Source organism: Lepisosteus oculatus, chromosome 8 (assembly GCF_040954835.1).
Source record: "Lepisosteus oculatus isolate fLepOcu1 chromosome 8, fLepOcu1.hap2, whole genome shotgun sequence".
Lineage (NCBI taxonomy): Eukaryota > Metazoa > Chordata > Actinopteri > Semionotiformes > Lepisosteidae > Lepisosteus > Lepisosteus oculatus.
In genome coordinates this window covers 11,783,390-11,801,886 of record NC_090703.1, presented here as the reverse complement: position 1 = coordinate 11,801,886, position 18,497 = coordinate 11,783,390, and the positions used below count along the sequence as shown (strand labels likewise).

General features: G+C 40.5%; 1 protein-coding gene across 1 annotated transcript; it reads left to right on the top strand.

Moving 5' to 3' along the window:
* The first annotated feature begins 740 nt into the window (after positions 1-740).
* yy1a (YY1 transcription factor a) lies at positions 741-14,080 on the top strand. Its single transcript, XM_006632244.3, has 5 exons — positions 741-1,851; positions 7,458-7,620; positions 9,981-10,041; positions 12,098-12,256; positions 12,957-14,080. The coding sequence occupies exons 1-5, from the start codon at positions 1,308-1,310 to the stop codon at positions 13,137-13,139; spliced, it is 1,110 nt and encodes a 369-aa protein (XP_006632307.1). The 5' UTR covers positions 741-1,307; the 3' UTR covers positions 13,140-14,080.
* Positions 14,081-18,497: the final 4,417 nt, after the last annotated feature.

Here is an 18,497-nt window from a genome sequence, read left to right as displayed (position 1 = left end):
AGAGGAAGAGCAATGCAGAAGACAAACAGCTTACGAAATACTAAAAATTAAGAAAGGTTATTGCTGACAATGTTATTGCTAAGATAAATTAAGTTGGGGGACACCTGTTCTTGCTGATGCAAAACCTCATAAGAACACAATTAGAACATTGTTCATTTTGTGATCACTTACAAAATACACTACTTGGTTTATGTGCTACAGTAACACCCCCCGGTTAGAACTACACAACGTATCGAAACACAAAATCCTCAGGTACCTTTCTGTTTTTTTTTTTTGCATTTCAATTAACCTTCTGCAGAGCAGTTGGCAAAAAGAAAACAATGTACCACTTTCTTTTAGTTTATTAAAGATTCCCACATAAATTTGTCATAAAAAAAACAAACAGAACAGCAAACCTTTTAGCAATACAAGTTCACCTGCGCTCCTTGTTTCATTCCTAATGCAAGAAGTTGTATAGTGTTCATAAAGTGATGTTATTGTACTGAAACGTACCTTACGGCTGTATCCTGACAAGCGGGGAGAGAGTGAACACGTACAACTGTCCACATAACCCAGTATCAGCGCAGCTGCACAAAAGCCAAGACATACTAATCACTATCAACACATGTAGATTTTTCACTACACCCTTTACTAAAATGAAGTTACTCTATTGCAGACGTTAACTACGTATACATCTGAACGTAAGAAACCTACAAACAAGAGGAGGCCATTCGGTTCATGTAGCACGTCCGGCTGTTTGTATGTGTACGCCAGGCGCCACATTAACATCCTACCAACACATTCCATCTTTCGATCAACTACAACAAACAAGTCCATACTGAAAGCCAACTGCAAATAAGCTATTCACGGTGTTTCCCGGTAGTATTATTATCATTATTTAAGTACCGCACATCGCGACGCCGGCACCCTAAATCACGAACAAAACGAACGCCATTAAAAAATTAAAACAAAACCGCCGTTCCTTCTAAAATCCCACAAACGCGCGGAGCTGCACCGTCCCGTCGATTTCGGAGGGGTAAAAAAAAAAACAAAAAATAAGAACGACATCGATAATAAAACCGCCTGAAAGAGCACAAAGTGCCGAGAGAAGTCGCCGGCTCGCCCGCTGCAGCCGCCGCAGGCCTGGAGCGCCGCACGTCTCGCGAGACTGTGAAAGTGAGCAGTGTGGCGACGGGAGTTGGTGTGGGCCGGAGTTGAGTTATTTGTGTTGTCGAAGAAGGAGGAAGGGAAAGGAGACCGGAGCAGGGGGGGGGGTTACATCGGCAACAGAACAGAGCGAGTGTGAGAGCAATCCGGGGGAATCCAATATGGCATCGGGCGATACCCTCTACATTGAAACCGATGGCTCGGAGATGCCAGCCGAGATAGTCGAGCTCCACGAAATCGAAGTGGAGACCATCCCTGTGGAGACTATCGAGACCACGGTGGTCGGGGGGGACGATGACGACGAGCACCACCAGCCCATGATCGCCCTGCAGCCGCTGGTTACAGACGATCCGAGCCAGGTTCACCACCACCAAGAGGTGATCTTAGTGCAGACCCGGGAGGAGGTGGTCGGCGGGGACGACTCGGACCTCCGGGCGGATGACGGCTTCGAGGACCAAATCCTCATCCCAGTCCCGGCCCCGGCTGCCGAGGAGGAGTACATCGAGCAGACTCTGGTGACTGTAGCCGGGAAGAGTAGCTCCTCTTCGGCGGGGCGGATGAAGAAAGGGGGAGGCGGCAGCGGGAAGAAAGCGGGTAAAAAGAGCTACCTGAGTGCGGCCGAGGCCAGCGGCAGAAAATGGGAGCAGAAGCAAGTCCAAATAAAGACTCTGGAAGGGGAGTTTTCAGTCACGATGTGGGCTTCTGGTAAGTGTGTGATTTGATTGAAAACAGCGGCCGCTTTCCTCTCTGCATTGTTCTCCCCTCATTCCTAACAAAGCGGGCCTTGCAAGGGCGTTGTCCTCCTCTGGCAGCCCAGCTTTTCGCGCCGTTGTATAACCCGGTGTCTGGAGTGTTTTTCTAAGTTCCGAGTCCAGGCTTGAATGGAGCCCGGTTGAAATGTTTTTGTTTTGAAGGGAAGCCATGTTTTTTATGTGTTGATGGGCGCCGCCATGTTCCCCCGGTCCAGTATGGCGGCCCGAAAAAATGGCGTTGGTGCGGCCGGGGGAAGATGGCGGCGGGTGCGGGAGCGAGCGCGCTGCTGCTGGCTCTGGGAGTAGGCCGCAATGGCGCAGTTACACTCACAGGATACAGGCAGACGCGGGAGGGGGAGGGGGAGCGTCGGACTGCGAGCGAGCCGCTTCGCTGAGCGCTCGGTCAGGCGTCGGCCCGTGCATGAAAGCTGCTTGTCTGATGTGCGGTTTTGGGGCAGCAGTTGGCTCGCATTAAACCTGAGGTGCATTAAAGTTAGAAAATGTCGAAATCTGGCAGTGGGTTTTGAGGAAATAACTTATTGCAAAGGCGCTTGGTTAAATTAGCCAGTTACAGCTGCCTATTCGTTGGAGCAGATGTCAGTTAGGCAGTTATTTCACATCACACTTTGAAAGCAAAATACACGCAATTAATCTAATTCAGCGCACTTCTGAAATCGAGTATCTCACGAATGCACCTTGTCTCCTTTATTCCTTCAGTGGGGCGAACTGTGTCGAAGTCTATCAGCTGATTTTAAGATTGACGTTAAGGTTGAGCCAGGAGACCGTTCTAGATAGGTTTCATGTGTCCGTGTGTCGATTAAAAGCATGCGCTTGGTGGTATTCAGTTTTTGTTTAGGATGTAACTGTGTGTGATGTTAAACCGCATTTTAGGACAGTTTGCCGAAAATGCAAACATGCAGTCTTGCACCGTTGCCTAGGCGAGCAGATGGGTATTTTAGAATATATTTTTGTAGTTATGTGAAGACTCTGTGACCCTGGTGGTGCACGATGTTTGGAAACAACTACTGATATGAGAAACTCCAAATATGGCTGTCTGGTAAAACGTAGTTCCCAAATAAATTCACTGGTTAAAAAATGGCATTACGTTTTTGTAAAAGCTGCAGACGATCACTGTTTTTTACTGTGGGGTGGTTATATTTAGTTCGTTCAAAGGCTTGATGACGAGCTTTGCAGAATCGTGAAACTTAGTCCTAGTTTCAGTATTTTCCATGTCATAAAGTGATTTAAAAATGGGCGAACTAAGGTGCTTTTTAAAATTAAATGTATTATGAAAGTGCTACTTCGTGAAATTGTAGTCATTTGGGTCTCCGTGCGGTACCTTTCATTTGCGTTGAAACGGCATGGTTTAATGCATTTGTTACGGTTTGCTTTGAGAGGTCAGGCAATGCAATCTGCATCCCCCGCTTTCTAAAGTAGCATCATTCTCAGTGTCCTGTTGAAAAAAGTTCCAGAGGAACCGAGCAACAGCTAAAGTGTCCAAAACGCTAATCCTCCACGCTGGCCTGGTTTTTAGTGTCTTAAACACTGCATGTTATTATTATTATTCTGCACTTAAGCCATCTCTTAAGGAAAATGCATATTATTTAGATTATACATGTATAACCGACGTTTCAAGTAAACCGCTGTTGTAAGGTGAAACTCACTCAAGAATAGCGTTCATTGTGTCTCTTTAATAATTCAGTGCCTGGTGGTTTCATTCATTCATGCTCCAGTTAGTTCTGCTGATACCTGTAGTTTTCCGGTTATATGTTTTGAAAGGACTTAGAATGTCAGCGACGTTCTAGTTTGTCAAAAAAATTCAGAAACTCCAGACCGGGTAAAGAAACATACTGTTCTGTCTTTCTCCTCCTCTGCTCGCTGTACATGCAGTCAGATTTGTGATTATGTGGCGACTGTCAGTGTGCAACAGTGGAAGCAGAGCTCTTTTCTTCCGGCTTTTAGCAGGTAGGGTTGAAAGGCAAATTGTTATGCAAAGCGTCAAGCAACGACATGGGGAAAAATCGATGTATTTATGTGCACCTTGCGATATGATGCAGATGAATGAAACGGAATAGGATTATCTGCATTGATTATAAGCACGAAACGCTGGTTTAGTTTTTTTTACAATGTTCTCCAAGGAGCTTTATAAACAGGAGGATTGAGAGTAAAACCCATTTAAAATTGCCTGTGGCAGTGTGGATTGAATAAGGCGTATGGTAATAGATTCTGGAAGACTGGAAATATGCTAGCTGAGGTAGAATTTGGGTGTGTAATTGCTAGACTTTGTGGAGAGGTACAAGATGATCATTTGTTTCACAGTAATGATGGCCTAAAAGAGACTGGTAGCAGGAGGAATGTTGTCTAATAAATTGCAAGCTCTGGACCTGTCACGTTGCAAAGCTGTGCTTCTGTGCAGGCGTGTGGGTCTGCTGTAGAGTCCTTCAGCTAAATGTGACGTGACTGGGGCAGGGCTGTCATTCCTGGCTTCTAATCTGTTTTCCATACACGATGCTCCACACTAGTCTTGTATAGCAGGTTAGTGCTCAGATGTGTGGGAGCTGATGAGGGGAGAGAGAGGTCAGGCACAGGCGATCCAAAATAGTAGGCAAGGGCTTGGGGTGTTCATTCGATGTGGCTGTATACTTGTGAAGGGTCGTGAGAAGAGATATTTTAGTTAATTGTTAAAAGGGGATTCCCATTTCTGTTGAGAGCTGTAAGAGTCTGTAGAGAAAACATTAAAACATTTTATTGAATTACTTAATCTGTATTCTAATAGCATAACAATTACAGAGCTGAAGTATTTATTGCGTGGGTACTCAGTGGTCCGTTTCTGTTTGCTGATGAAGGCACCTTAAACTTTCCCTGCTGCACCATCAGCCTATTAATAGTAGGGTTCTGCCAGAGCAGGCTGTATGTCCTTTTGATGTCTTATGCAAATGTTACATTTTGTTGAGCAATCTCTTAAGTAAATGCAAGCACAGTAAATAGTGAAAAATGCTGAAATTTGTCACTGTTATTTTCAGATCATGATCTAAGGTATTGCACCACAGCTAATTAGATTGTCATAAGAATTTTTTAGGGCAGAGTGGTGAAATTTACAGGGTTTTCTCGAGCTGGTGTGTGGAATCTAGTCTGTAGTATGTGTGCCGCGGTCCTACTTACTAAGTCAGTAAGTTGGCAGTGCATGTTTCTTTCGGATCAGAAGAGTTGACATACAAATTGGAGGCCATTTGGTAGTTAGTAGCTACTTAAGTAGCATGGCTGGGTTGCGTTTTACCTTCTTCCACATCTTGTGTAAAGATGTTTGGAATGTTAAACTATACTTTGAAGCAGAAAAGTTTGGGAAGCACTGAATTGAAGGACCATGTTGAACTTAGCCTGGGCAGTGTGAAAAAACAGCCAGTTGTTCCCTCTAGTGGTGTGAGCGAACCAGCAGTCCAAAGGACTATCCACAGAGCAGTTGAATGCTCTTGCTGGCATCTTGCCTTGTGACTTTTCACATGTAGCAGTTGTATTGGATGTCAGCCAGAGAACTATAATGACTCCACTGTAGCGAAAGCACTGATGTGCCTTTCATTACTTTTTAACTCCTTTTACTTTTTTAACCTTGTGTCCTAAGTGCGCTTTGAAGATACCATTCTGTTTATCAGGTCTGCAACGGAAGAATAGGTAAGGAACATTTTCTGCAAGTAATGTTTAAGTTGAATTTGTACCTGTGAGGTTCAATGTCTGATGGTTATCAGCTGAAGTCGCCGCAAGTATACTAACTCCATTCTCACTCCTAAATGCTCCTGGGAACCTGTGGAAGGCAAGAACTACAAAGAGAAGTGTAATCTCCCCTGCTTTCTTAAACATGGGGAGATGTATGGAAATCAGCAGTTTAGGCAAGGAGTGTTGAAGTAAGCATAAACTGTCTCTAAAATTAAATGATGAGTATTTAAAGTTTTGCCTGCTGGAGGCCTTGTGTGCACTGATGTCTTGTACCAGAGAGGTTTGGCTCAGGGCGGGTTTCTGAGGCTGCCAGGTGTTCTGGATATCGGGTATAGAATACAGATTGCTGAAGAGTTTCCAGGTTATCTCTGAGAAACAGCAGGTGTTTTCCCTGGATGGACTGATAACCACCACATGCCTTACACTCTCAAACTAGGACCAAGGGGGTATAGACAAGGTTTGACCTTTTTTATTCAAATCAGTTTTTTATTGTTTTATGAGGAAAATAAAGTGCAGATATTTAACAGTGATAACAGCCTGTCTTATCTGCTAAACATCATATATTTGAATTATAGTTGGGATGTTCAGGGGGATTTGTGAACAGTAAAAATCAACAAAAACAACTCCCCAGCTTTTAAATGAATGTATGTTGGCAATTTGTTATACAGGTACATAAACATTGGAATGATCTTATGATTTTAAATTTGACATGTTAAGAAAATAACTAAGTACAGTTTTTGTGTGACACTTATAAACATCTCTTAAGATGGCCAATTATTATCAGATGTCATAATAGTAAATACAAGTACAATAGAAGTTTAATTAAAAGCATTGTTTGCTTAACTGTTCCCAGATCTACTCCAACTCTAGCCTAGGGAGCCAGGTGTTCTGTATCTACATTGATAGGTAGACTGATTGATATAGCCAAGGTATATTAAAACAGCATACAGTTTTAAAAAACAAATCAATGCAGTTTGATGAGCCAGCCTTAACGATTCTGCCTTTGTGTCTGTAGGTCTGTGTCACCAGCACAAAGATAGTTCTTTTTTCTGTGATGACTTTTATGAAATAGAGGATTCTCCCTCCAATCTGTTCTCCTCGAAGTGGCTAAGTTCCAAATGTGGCTACTGTTACTAATACGGTTAATAACTTCTCAGATAAGATAGTCACAAATGGAAACAAATGTGCTCTTATGTAGAAGAACAATAACATTGGTTAAGATTACTACTGATAATAGTGTAGTGTAACTTTTTTGGGGGGGCTTGTGAGTTTTAATTACTATTGGTGTCTTGAATCTATAGTATGAAATAGCAACCTATTTTTTGTTTGCATCTTGTTTCTTGATAAACCTCATATCTGCACTGAGAATTTAATTTTAGGGGATACAGTAAGAAAGGAATGTTCAGTATCCCTTAAAATTAAATTTGTTAAAATTGCACCGGGCCGGCCTTTTTTGAGAGCTATTCCTTAAGGAATACTTCTGTTCCTTAAGGATTTATTTGCCAAAGAATTACCATCTTCTGGTTTACATTTAATATTCTAAATTAACATTAATTTTGATGTTTTCATCTATAGTCCTTGCAAGTGTAGTACACACTCTGAATCAAGCCTAGCAATAGTTTTTAGATGTGTACTGTCTCGTAAGACTTCTGCTGTGCAGTCTGTATATTTTTATGTTCATGTCTATGTGACACTGGCATCTCTTTAAACGTCAGCTGGTCTAAATTTCAATTCTTTGGACAACAATTTACCGCATTAAAAAGTACACGGTTTCTCATCGGGTAGGATGCAGCCCCGGAACAACAAGAATGTAGGTGTTAAAGCTGCGCTTCTGGTGCTCTGTTGCAGATGACAAAAAGGATATTGATCATGAGACAGTGGTGGAGGAGCAAATCATCGGAGAGAACTCCCCTCCGGATTATTCCGAGTACATGACTGGGAAGAAACTTCCTCCTGGAGGCATCCCTGGGATCGACCTCTCGGACCCCAAGCAGCTAGCGGAGTTCGCCAGGTAAACCGAGCATCAGTGCTCCGCATGCGGCCTCGCTGCGTTTCTGCATGATCTGGCCCTCACTGGTGCCAGCTGGGATTTACACGTCCTTCTTTTTATCTTGCTGTTCTCACGAAAAACAAACCTCGGAGTATCTGATTTTTTTTTGTTACAGAAACGGAATTTACATTCTGTAAAAAATGCATTGCCACCAATTGCACGTGGCTTGTTGTGGTTATCTGTTAGATAGGTCTGTTAAAAGATCAGGGGTTTCTCTTTCTCTTGGGTTTTGCTCGGGGTCTCCAGAGTCCTGTGCTAGTGTGTAATGTGAAGTGAGCTGATCATGTCAAAGAGCATGGAGAAGTAACCTTCAGATGATTCATTTATAGTAGCTTCATGAATTTGTTTATACCGTTGGGTGTCAAATCAAATGAATTGAAGATTTACAGCATCAGTAAACACTGAAATTAATTACTTACCCTTTAGACAAAAACAAGAGGTACATTTTAACTTTAGGTGGAGATATTTTTTTTTGTTATGTTTCGGACCCAGAATGGCAAAGTAACATATAGCAAAGTTGGATGTACGTTTTCTAGCATTCTAGCATGTGGTCAGAGCAGTGTCCTGTATTGCAGATTCACTGATGCTTTGCAGTGACTTGCAATTATAGTTCCCTGGACATGATTGACTGTAAACTGTAAAACATACAGTGCAGTATCAGGTTGCACAGTAATATCTAGTAAAACTAATCCAAATGAAAGATTGTGAATTGACTGAGCCCAGTGATCTGAGCTCTGGAGGTTTTAATATTAAGCTGAGGACATTTTCATCACAATATTAAGATAAAGGAAACAAGCTTATGATTGGCATGGTATGTAATAAAAGGGTTGCAGTCTACTTAAGATTTATTTTTTTTATGATAAAAACACCTATATTTTATTCAGCAATAATAAGCAGCAATGTTTTTCTAGTGGCGGCAGTATTTTATCACCACCTGTGCATATTAAATGCTGCCATGTTGTGTCTGAATTGTGAGAAGAGTGTTATTTCTGAGGTCTCCAACTGTGGATCAGCAACTTTTGTATCTGTTAGATCTGGTTTAATAGTGAGGTTAAGGCTTCCTTTTCCTTGAAAACAACCCACCTGGTTTCACAGAAAATAAGAAAAGACAACCAAAGGATTTGGAGGGAGGAGGGGAATACTGGTTTTAATAGTCAGTAGCTGATCCACCTATGTTCCTTGCAGAAGGAGCCATTTGAGCAATACACAGTGCAGCATGCTCTCTCAATGTTTGTGTGTAGGTCTATCAAGTGCGATACCTTTGTCTTCAGTGTGGGGGTCTTGTTTGCGGTAACTCACATGATCGTTTCAGCGGCCAGAGACTCAGTGAGCAGTAAACCAGAAGTAGTATAGGTGAGCTTGGAGTCTGCTATTGCTTTCCTCCAGTGGTGTTGATAGAGGCATTAACCACAAAATAACATAGGTGTTTACTTGCAAAGAAGTGATTCATACCGTAATTCTGATGTTTCTAAGGAAAGCCGAGTAGGAAGAAAGTGTATATCTGCTTCGTAGGCCTGGGCATAATCCATTTGTGTTCACTTGCTTCAGCTTGTCTTTTGTTTAAACCTGCATTGTTAAAAGAATGTTATTTTGAAGGTTGTTTTTCCCCCCATTTAATTTTAAGCTTCTATTGAAAGAACTGCATTTTTTGAAGCACTTGATAAATTACATCTTAATGGAAATGAAGGTTCTTGTTAGAACATCTTGGGGTGTATCAGTTTGTGAAACACTGAAAATACTGATTTTCCACACACACACTTACATCTTGTGTTGATTTGGGTATTACAGATTACTACTATACATTATAAGAAGACACATTCACTTTGCGATTTGCTTATCAGTCTAAAGTATACCATATTTCTAGTTTTATTAGGTGTCCCATCCATGATGCTTGCTGGGATGGGCTCCAGCTCTCCTGTGACCCTGGATTGGATATTTTGTTTAGAAAATGGAAACGTGCATTTTGTGTGGTTTTGTAATTTCATGCTGGATTAAATATTTATGAGTTGTGCAATAGGTTTAATCTGTTGCCACTTTTCTCATGGGGCTTAATGTGAAAACTAGCAGTTCTACATGCCACCCTTCTGGAAACCGTGTATGAAACATCTTTGGCATCAACAGCACAAAGCTTAGGTTCGCTTGCAGAGCTGTGCAAGTGAGGTTAATCCCTCTGGTGGAAAGTAAAAAGAAGGAAGAAAACCTTTTGGCTTTCTTTAGGTGAGAAAGACTATTGGAAGAGGTGTTACATAGAATAGGTCTTAACTGAATGTATTTGAAGTGGATGTCAATGCCACACCTACAGGCCTTGTTTTACCTTGCAGGATGAAGCCACGAAAAATAAAGGAAGATGACGCCCCCAGGACGATAGCCTGTCCCCACAAAGTGAGTTTTCTCTGTGCTTTTTTTATGTTCATTTTATTGTTGTCCAATATTTTCCACAATTATGTTATAAAAAATAAATAATAAAGTTATAAAATAGAATACACACACAAAAAAGATCCTCTTTTGCCTCACAACCCTTTGCCCAAAAAAAGCAGAGTACTGCTGAATAGGTGTAGATATATTCATGTATGATTAAACAATTATGACCTTTATTTTTCATTACTTAAAATAAATCGCTTCACCTAGTATTGATCCTTCTAATTTTCTCCCATCTATCTTCAAAAAGCTTGTTCTAATTCCTTATTCTATGCGTTATCAATTCCATTTAATAAAATTCACTAATTGCTTATCCATTTACTGATTTCAGGTGTTTATGGTTTAAACCATAACCTTGTCATCTGAGTTTTCTCTGTGTTTGAGGATTGACTAAGAAACTAAGAAACAGCTCACACAGGTCTCAGTAATGGGAACAGCCCTAACAAACACTTTAGAGCCATTTGCCAAGACTTGCTGCTGGTGCCTTTGTGATTTTATTTACATTTGTAATTTATTTACTAGAAATTAATTACTGAGGAGCTTCTCAGACAAGAAACATTTCCAATCTCCTGGTCTCCATAATCTTCCACTGGCTACAATTTACTGGCTGTGTTAGTGTGTGTGGCAAAAAGCAGAGCAAAACATCCCTCTTAGAGTGGAGCTGACATTAAATCATTTGTCAAACTCCTTGCTGGATTACAGTTTAGACATATTTTTGTACGTTTCCACCTTTCAGTGAAAGAATCTATTTTCCTGAGAAGTGCGTGTATTGGCTTGTAAACGTTTTTCAGCTGGTATTAGTTGTCTGTTTGGTTTAACCCTGACATTGCTATATCTTAGCATGCACATAAAGAAAGATCTTGAAGTCTATATGGCAAGATCACAACCAGAGACTACTTGATAATGTTTTGGCTCCTTCATTACCAGTAAACTAAGATTTGGCATTCATTGGAAAGATTTCAAAGTCACATCTCATTTTGCTGTTTTACATAATCAAAAATTCTCTGTCTTCATGTTTTGGGGACAAAGGCTTTAATAGGTACTTTTTTACTGCTGGTGGGCTTCATTCACTTCAGCACTTGAAGTTCAAGTTTGCTGGCTCTTTCCAGCTGTACTTAAGCCTGTGTTCTGCAGTGCGTGCCTGTGACATCTCCTGAGCAGAGAGTCGGTCCCTAGGAGCATATCCTTCTTTTTTTTATCCTCCCTTTTTGTGTCTTTTTATTGGAGGCATCATATGAATATTTAGCAACTGTTCCCATCTGAATAGGGATTTTATATGTTGCAAATCAGGCCATTTCCTGGGACAATATTTGGGAAATAAAATTCTGACACATAAATCTGATTTCCTGTTTACAACCGCATCATATGAAGGTAGTTCCTAGATGTTTAGAAGTTTTTTATAGTTTTGTAGAACATGGTTCTTGCTTATCTTTTACTCTAAACTGGAACAATCCCTCTTAAAGCTTCCTGGATGATGGTTCTAAACTGCACCCATCTAAGCAGCTGAAACATACCACTTAGCTGAACTACATCTAAAAGCCTACTGGCACTACATTGAGAGCCTCTGCATTCCCTGTCTTGGGAATCATGGCCTCCCTGGGTATTCATTAAATGGAACTTAAAATGCTCAGATCCATGATGCAGTTGAGGGGGAGGATAGTGGCATGGAGTGCAGAGGATGTAGTTCAAGCCTTGTTTCACTGCTTCCTAATTAAATCCACGAACAAGAGGTATAATGGCAAAACAGTTAAGTATTGCAAGGTGAGCTGAAAACTCGGGAGGTAACCAGGCAAAGATTGACTAAGCTTTGTTAGTTCTTAGTTTCTTCTGACAGTTTAATAGTCGGTAACATACAGGTGTACTACTGGCGAATGGCTAAGTTGCAAGCATTTAATCATTATTCATCTGTGGTGTGTTGAACTTGAAATGATCTAATTCCTGCCTGTCAGCTGCTCTTGTTGCTAACACTATCGGTTGGGTTCATGTGGTCTAAGCAGTTGTATTGTCTCTTTCTGCCCAGGGATGCACAAAAATGTTCAGGGACAACTCCGCCATGAGGAAGCACTTGCACACTCACGGGCCACGAGTTCACGTCTGTGCGGAGTGTGGGAAGGCGTTTGTGGAAAGCTCCAAACTGAAGAGACATCAACTTGTTCACACTGGAGAGAAGCCTTTCCAGGTGTGTTGTCCTTTATTATTATTATTATTATTATTATTATTATTATTATTATTACTAATTTATTTAGGCTTTTATCCAAAGCCAATTGTGTTGCTGAAATTTGTTCCCGTTTATACAGCTGGCTATTTTACAGACATTGAATGAAGTATTTTGCTCAAGGGTGCAATGCAGGTGCCCACCCTTTGAATTTTGGGTTCAGAGTGTAAGCGCTACTTCTCCCTGTTGGCTGGGCATGTCTTACTAGGATATGCAAGCTGCAAAAATAAGATGAAGAGAACTGTTTTTTTATTTCCTTAAGGTTGGGTGCTTTATAAAAGGCACAGATTTAACTGTTGTTTAATATGCTAGTTTCTGAATAATTGACATGTAGTAGAAGTATACTGTGTTTGAACAAATGCAACTCCATATACTGCAGTAAGTATTTAGGAGCCAGATTTAAAGTGTATTTGAATCCACATGACAGGTCTCCATTGTTCTGCAGAAATCCAGTATTTAACACTAAAAACCTTTACAGTCCTTTTTACTGACAGCTTTAGGTATTTTGTGTTTTCCCCGTTCTGTTGCACTGATGCTCCGGTTATTGCAAGCAGTTTGTGTTTCCAGCATTGAAGATAAAGCCTTAATGTCGTTGGATTTAAACGTTGAGTCGATTGCAGCGCAGGAGAGCGTGAGCCTGTTTTCTTCTCTTTCCCCCCTGCAGTGTACGTTCGAGGGCTGTGGGAAGCGGTTCTCCCTGGACTTTAACTTGCGCACTCATGTGCGGATTCACACCGGAGACCGCCCCTACGTCTGCCCCTTCGACGGCTGCAATAAGAAGTTTGCTCAGTCCACCAACCTGAAGTCTCACATCCTAACACACGCTAAAGCCAAAAACAACCAGTAAAAGTGCGGAGACGCCTCCCAGCCAATCCTCCACACGATGGCATCTTAACGCAAATGTTCATTGAAATACCCTTTGTATATTGTTTCTAGGAAAAAAAAGTTTTAAAAGAAAATTACTTAACGGACTTTTTGATAAGTAAGGAGATGAGAAAAAGGAAAAAAAACTTTAAGGATGAAGCTAAACAGTTTATCACCTTTAGTACTGATTTGAGAACACGGTGGTGTTCTGTAAAGCCAACTGGTAAATAATGGTCCATTCAGGAAGGCACACTCACGGACTTTCATTTAAAGACTATTCTTTATACAACTGCGCTAAAAGAGAAAAATTGGGACTGATTTTCATATCAAAGAAGTATAATTTTCACTTGTCTGCATAGAAAACCATTTGCTTTTTAATTTTGTATTTTTCCAAGTGTGCATATTGTACACTTATTTTGGGATATGCTTCGTAATGCTATGTGTGATTTTTTTCTGAAGATTGAAATCTGCTTGTAATAGATCTTCTTGGAAGAGAATTGGCAGTTACTGTACTACATGCATACTTCAAAAGTATTTTTTTCTGTAAAAAGTTAGTTTTTTTTTTTGCTCCTTAATTTGGTTGTATTCTTCACTGTTAACTCATTTTGTATAATTGTACCGTACAGCTGTATTGAAATCATGTAGACTCTAATAGCAATGTGATTTAAATAGTGTTAATCAATTAAAACCATTTTAGTCACAACATTTACTTTATTTTTCCTGACATGTACTGCCAGTTGCTAAGTTGTCTAATGTACTTCACTTCAAAGCCTGTCTCAGATACGTTACACAAACACATAAAAAAACGTGGTGCTCGGTTGCATTTGTAGAATGTATTGTACAGGCGTCAACCTTTAATTCCTGTTAATATGTACATCCCATGTACTTAATGAGGCCAACAATAAAATGGTGGTCCCAAAGCAAGCACTTAGTAGAAATTTAATTTTTAAGAATGTTAGGAGTTGTACAGGCTAGAAAATGAGTCTGATGTTGTGGATGGAGAATCAATTTGCTTGTCTGCTACTAATCGCATTTCCTCTGAAATGGTCCATGTTGCGGTGTTCTTGAATGTATTGTTTTTAACATGGGGACTGTCTCAATGTGGCTGCAAAAAGAAGCCTAATAGCATATGAAAGGTTTCTGAAAGCTCCAGTATCTCAGTTCAGTAGCATCTTTGTTGAAGAGAGTGAGCCCAATTGTTGTCAGAAGTGTTACAATGAGTGCTTTCCTGTCCTCCTTTGTTGCAGACCCCACTCTTGCCTAATTTAAGCATTAGTTATGTTTGTGTGGTTCAGCAGATTTTTTGAAACAACAAGGACAGGTTTTATAGATGTAAAGAAAAGGTAGAGCACTAAGGAATGAGTGTTCTGCCTTGGAGAATAGGGTTACAGAGATTACAATGGTGACTGAAGGGGTGTAATGAGAAAACCTGCTGTGGTTAAGTTTCCTGATTAGCATCCCTGTGGATCTTGTGCCTAATAAAAACAGCTAATTTCTGTGACTGTGGACTGAGTGTCTTGCAACCACGTAGTTCTTCCTCTTTCTCTGTTGACTGTTCAACATTTGTTGAAGGTGGCTGTGCTTTATAACTACTCCAATCCTGCCAAGCATCATTGGGTCAGTCACCCTTTCAAGACCTCAGTGGATTCAACCAAACAAGGTGCACATATTGAAATGTTGGATGCTGAAAGCTAAAGGAACACAGGCATTAGCAGAAGTAGCTAAGTCTCATTTTAAAAATTCGTAATTGTCAGAAAAAGCCAAGTCAACACTGAGGGGTAACGGGACCCACCAATCTGCCTCTCATCTTAGCATTAATATCTATTATTCATTCAGGGTAACAATGAAATACAGCAAGGTTCCATTTTACAGATGTGCTATATTTTCTCTGCTTGACGCAAAACCCGTTTGTCTCCCAGTTATACTGTCAGCCTGCAGTGGACGCCGAGATCATCCGCCTTCTGCTTCTCAGAGTTCAATGGTTTTTGGAGGTGAACTTGAGGCGGGTGTGATTCCTGCCAGCCCTCAGCATGCATCTTTAATGTATACAAAAGATCTGCACAGGAGTTATCATTATTTATGCTGATATTCTCTCCTGACTTTTTTCCTCTTTAGCATTAAGGTTCAGATGTTTGCTATTGCCTTGACAGATAAAATGATATGCTGAAACTAACTTCTTGAAACTTAAGACTCGTTTCCAGCTGTATCAGAACCCTGAAACTACAAATGAACACTTCATCAGCAGCTAAACGTGGACAGCAGAATCCCCTCAGTCCTGACTACCTGCACTACTTTGCTGACTTGTGTGGAGCAGTGGTTTTCTGAAATGAGCCTCCCTCTTTGCAAGGATAGGCCTGGTTTAAACCCAATTGCTATCCCATTGTTTTTTTCTTTCAGATACTTAAACTGTGCTCTACAAGAGATAGTCTCAGCACACTCCAACGACATGATGAGTTTGAAGGTTACTCCTTACTCTCCCTACATTACCACTGTATATTATTTTTGTGCACATGCTTTCAAAGGTTTTAAATGTCAGTGATATTTTTCAAATTTCAATTTGGGGGGAATTTTTGGGGGGAGTGCCAATAAGCTCACTTACTGGTTGATTCTAAACTTTAGTTCTGAAACTCTTCTGTAGTCGAAATCTTAAGAATTCACTCAGTGATCTTAACCATTGATAAGCTTGTAACTGCTCTTTCATGCTGAGGTTTCTTCCTGGCCCTTGCAGAATTTAGGATTATCTGCAAGACGGCACAGACTGCTCCAGAGCTCTATTGAATCAGTAATACTTTTTGACTGCCTTTGTATGTGTTTTAGTCGTGAAACTTGTGAAAGTGCAAAAGGGTTAAAATGCATAGAATTGCTTAAGACCATGAAGTGCTTAAGACCATGCTAATCATGGGAAAAAAAGGGTTGGGATCTTGTGCTTTTTAGGTTGACGTTGAAACAACCGTTACCAGTCTTTGTACCTTTATCTGTCCATTGAGTGGGGAGTGAAGCTCACCATCTAAAAACAAAAGATGGGATGGATGCAAAAATGTAAAGAGACTGGCCTCCAAAGCAATTGCAAAACCCTTTTTTTTCTCTGGGACCTTTATTGATAAGCGGCTATGTCAAGTGGGCTATAAAAATCTTTAATCTGTAAGCAACTGATGTGTGGGCGTTGGTATAAAGGTACTTGCATATTAGTATTGGCCGTATAACCGTATGCTGTTTGTGCCTGGCTTTTTATCACAAAAAGGTCATGTGTGGGAGAGAGTGGGAAAGCTGAAGGCTTGGTACAGGGTGTTACACTACTTGACAACATGGTATAACTGTTCAGGTGGGTAGCTGTGTCAGCATGCGTAGGCTGCAAAGGAACAAGTAATAGGTTTATTCCATGCTGAAAAAAAAGAAGAAAGAGAACACAACGTTTCGGCCGTGGAGCCTTCTTCAGGTGTGACGTCACACCTGAAGAAGGCTCCACGGCCGAAACGTTGTGTTCTCTTTCTTTTTTTCGGCATGGAATAAACCTATTACTTGTTCCTTTGCAACATGGTATAACTGTTTGACTCATTTAAGTACCGTTTTAATGTAACTGCAAGCTCTGAAGCCCATTTACCCCCTGTGAGATAAGACCATGTCCTATGGAGTCTGTGTCTGAATGTTCATTTCAGCAGTGTGACAGCAAGCAGGCATTAAACTGGCATTGGACTGGATTATTTTGCTTGAGTCAAGTTACATTTAGGTGAGAATGATGCAAGACTCAGTAGGGAGGTTACATTTTTGTTTATACATAGTATGTGTGTGAGAGAATGTAAATATCATGCATCTTTGCTCTCAGTATGTTTTTGTCCTGTATGATCATTGGTGTGTCATGTATTTTTGTTTTTTTTATTCACTGAACAGGACTTGGATTTTTTTTTTGCACAAGCCATACAGTACGTCAGAGGTGTGGGAGCCTTTGATCAGATTTTCTTGTATAAATAAAATGAATGCTTTGTGCTGTGTGGAATTAAAATAAGGTAAAGTAATATATTTATTTGTTTTAAGGTCATAATCTCAAATGTAAAAAAGCCGATAGCCTGAACAGGTCTCAGATAATGCAGTACTGAACTGTGGAAAAAAACTCTTAAGTAGTGCCTCCCTTTCCTGCCGCTAGAGGCCACTGCCGCTTTAAGCAAACTACACAATGGCCAGAACCGCACAAGTTACGGTCAAATGGATAGAAATCGTTGCCTTTACGTACAGGCTCGCCTGCGCTGGACTTTATACATGAAAAATAATCGAATGGTTATCATTTTCGAGTTGATTTATTAGCCTGCTTTTACGCATTATTTTTTCAGATCTGTTTTCATTTTTTTTTTATGTTTCAGTCTCCCAATTATTTTGGATTACAGCTGCTACATCAAAGATAAAAAATCACTTCTTTTATCCTGCCTTCTGCGTTGTAGTTTAATTCTCCTCTTTAGGCCTGGATTAGTTATTCATTATTTATCCAGTATGAGTATAGGGGAGAGGGTTCCAGAAGTCTAAGTGATTGTTTTGTGTTTATAATAGAGTACAGGAATCTTGATAAATTTTGTATTTTTTAAGCTTTGAATGTCACATAAGGTTGCTTATTTTCTCAGGTTTGCTCAAGAAAGCTCTTTTGAACTAAAACACAATTCAGTTTTGATGTGCAATGTAGAACTTGACAGTACTTGCTTATTAACTATGACATGTTTAATATCCAATAAATAAAATAATACTGAAATGCCTTTGAATAGTAAGAAACATGCATACTTGTTAATTGTCTGGCTCTCAACAATGCTTGAAATGTTCTGTTGCAGCAAGGCTTCAAACCAACAGCAGAACAGCAAGTTGAAATACAGTACAGCTGCCTCATAGCTGTTCTATATTCTGGACTGAGGTGCATGCTGTGTGGAGTTTGCATGTTCTCACATTGTCCACTTGAATTCTTTCTAGATGATCCAGTTTCTTTCAGAAGCAGCATTTTGAAGTTTACTCTGCATGTACCCTGCAAGGGTACAGGCTTCTTATCCGGGTTATGGTCCCACCTTGTGTCCTATAATTCTGGGAGAGGAGCTGGGTTGCCCTGCACTTATCAGGCGTGAGTAAAGTTCCGACAGTAGATGGGATTCTGATTAACTATGACCTGTAACTCCAGTAATTTCAAGTCCACGCTGCTGTGCAAAGTGAATTGCACCTTATTTAGGAAGTGACATTTGAGTATAAGTGGAGAAATAGGTAATGGAACTGCACGTTGGATGTTTTTGTCGCACTGTTACAAGAAGCTTACCTGACAAAGAGGAAAAAAATGCATAACCATGTTCAACATTATTGGGTTCTCAGTGTTTTT

Excerpts from the sequence above, each read along its gene's own strand:
- yy1a (XM_006632244.3), top strand. The coding sequence starts at position 1,308 with ATGGCATCGGGCGATACCCTCTACATTGAAACCGATGGCTCGGAGATG. Across the intron at positions 1,852-7,457 it reads AGTCACGATGTGGGCTTCTG|ATGACAAAAAGGATATTGAT; the intron begins GTAAGTGTGTGA and ends GCTCTGTTGCAG. Across the intron at positions 10,042-12,097 it reads CGATAGCCTGTCCCCACAAA|GGATGCACAAAAATGTTCAG; the intron begins GTGAGTTTTCTC and ends CTTTCTGCCCAG.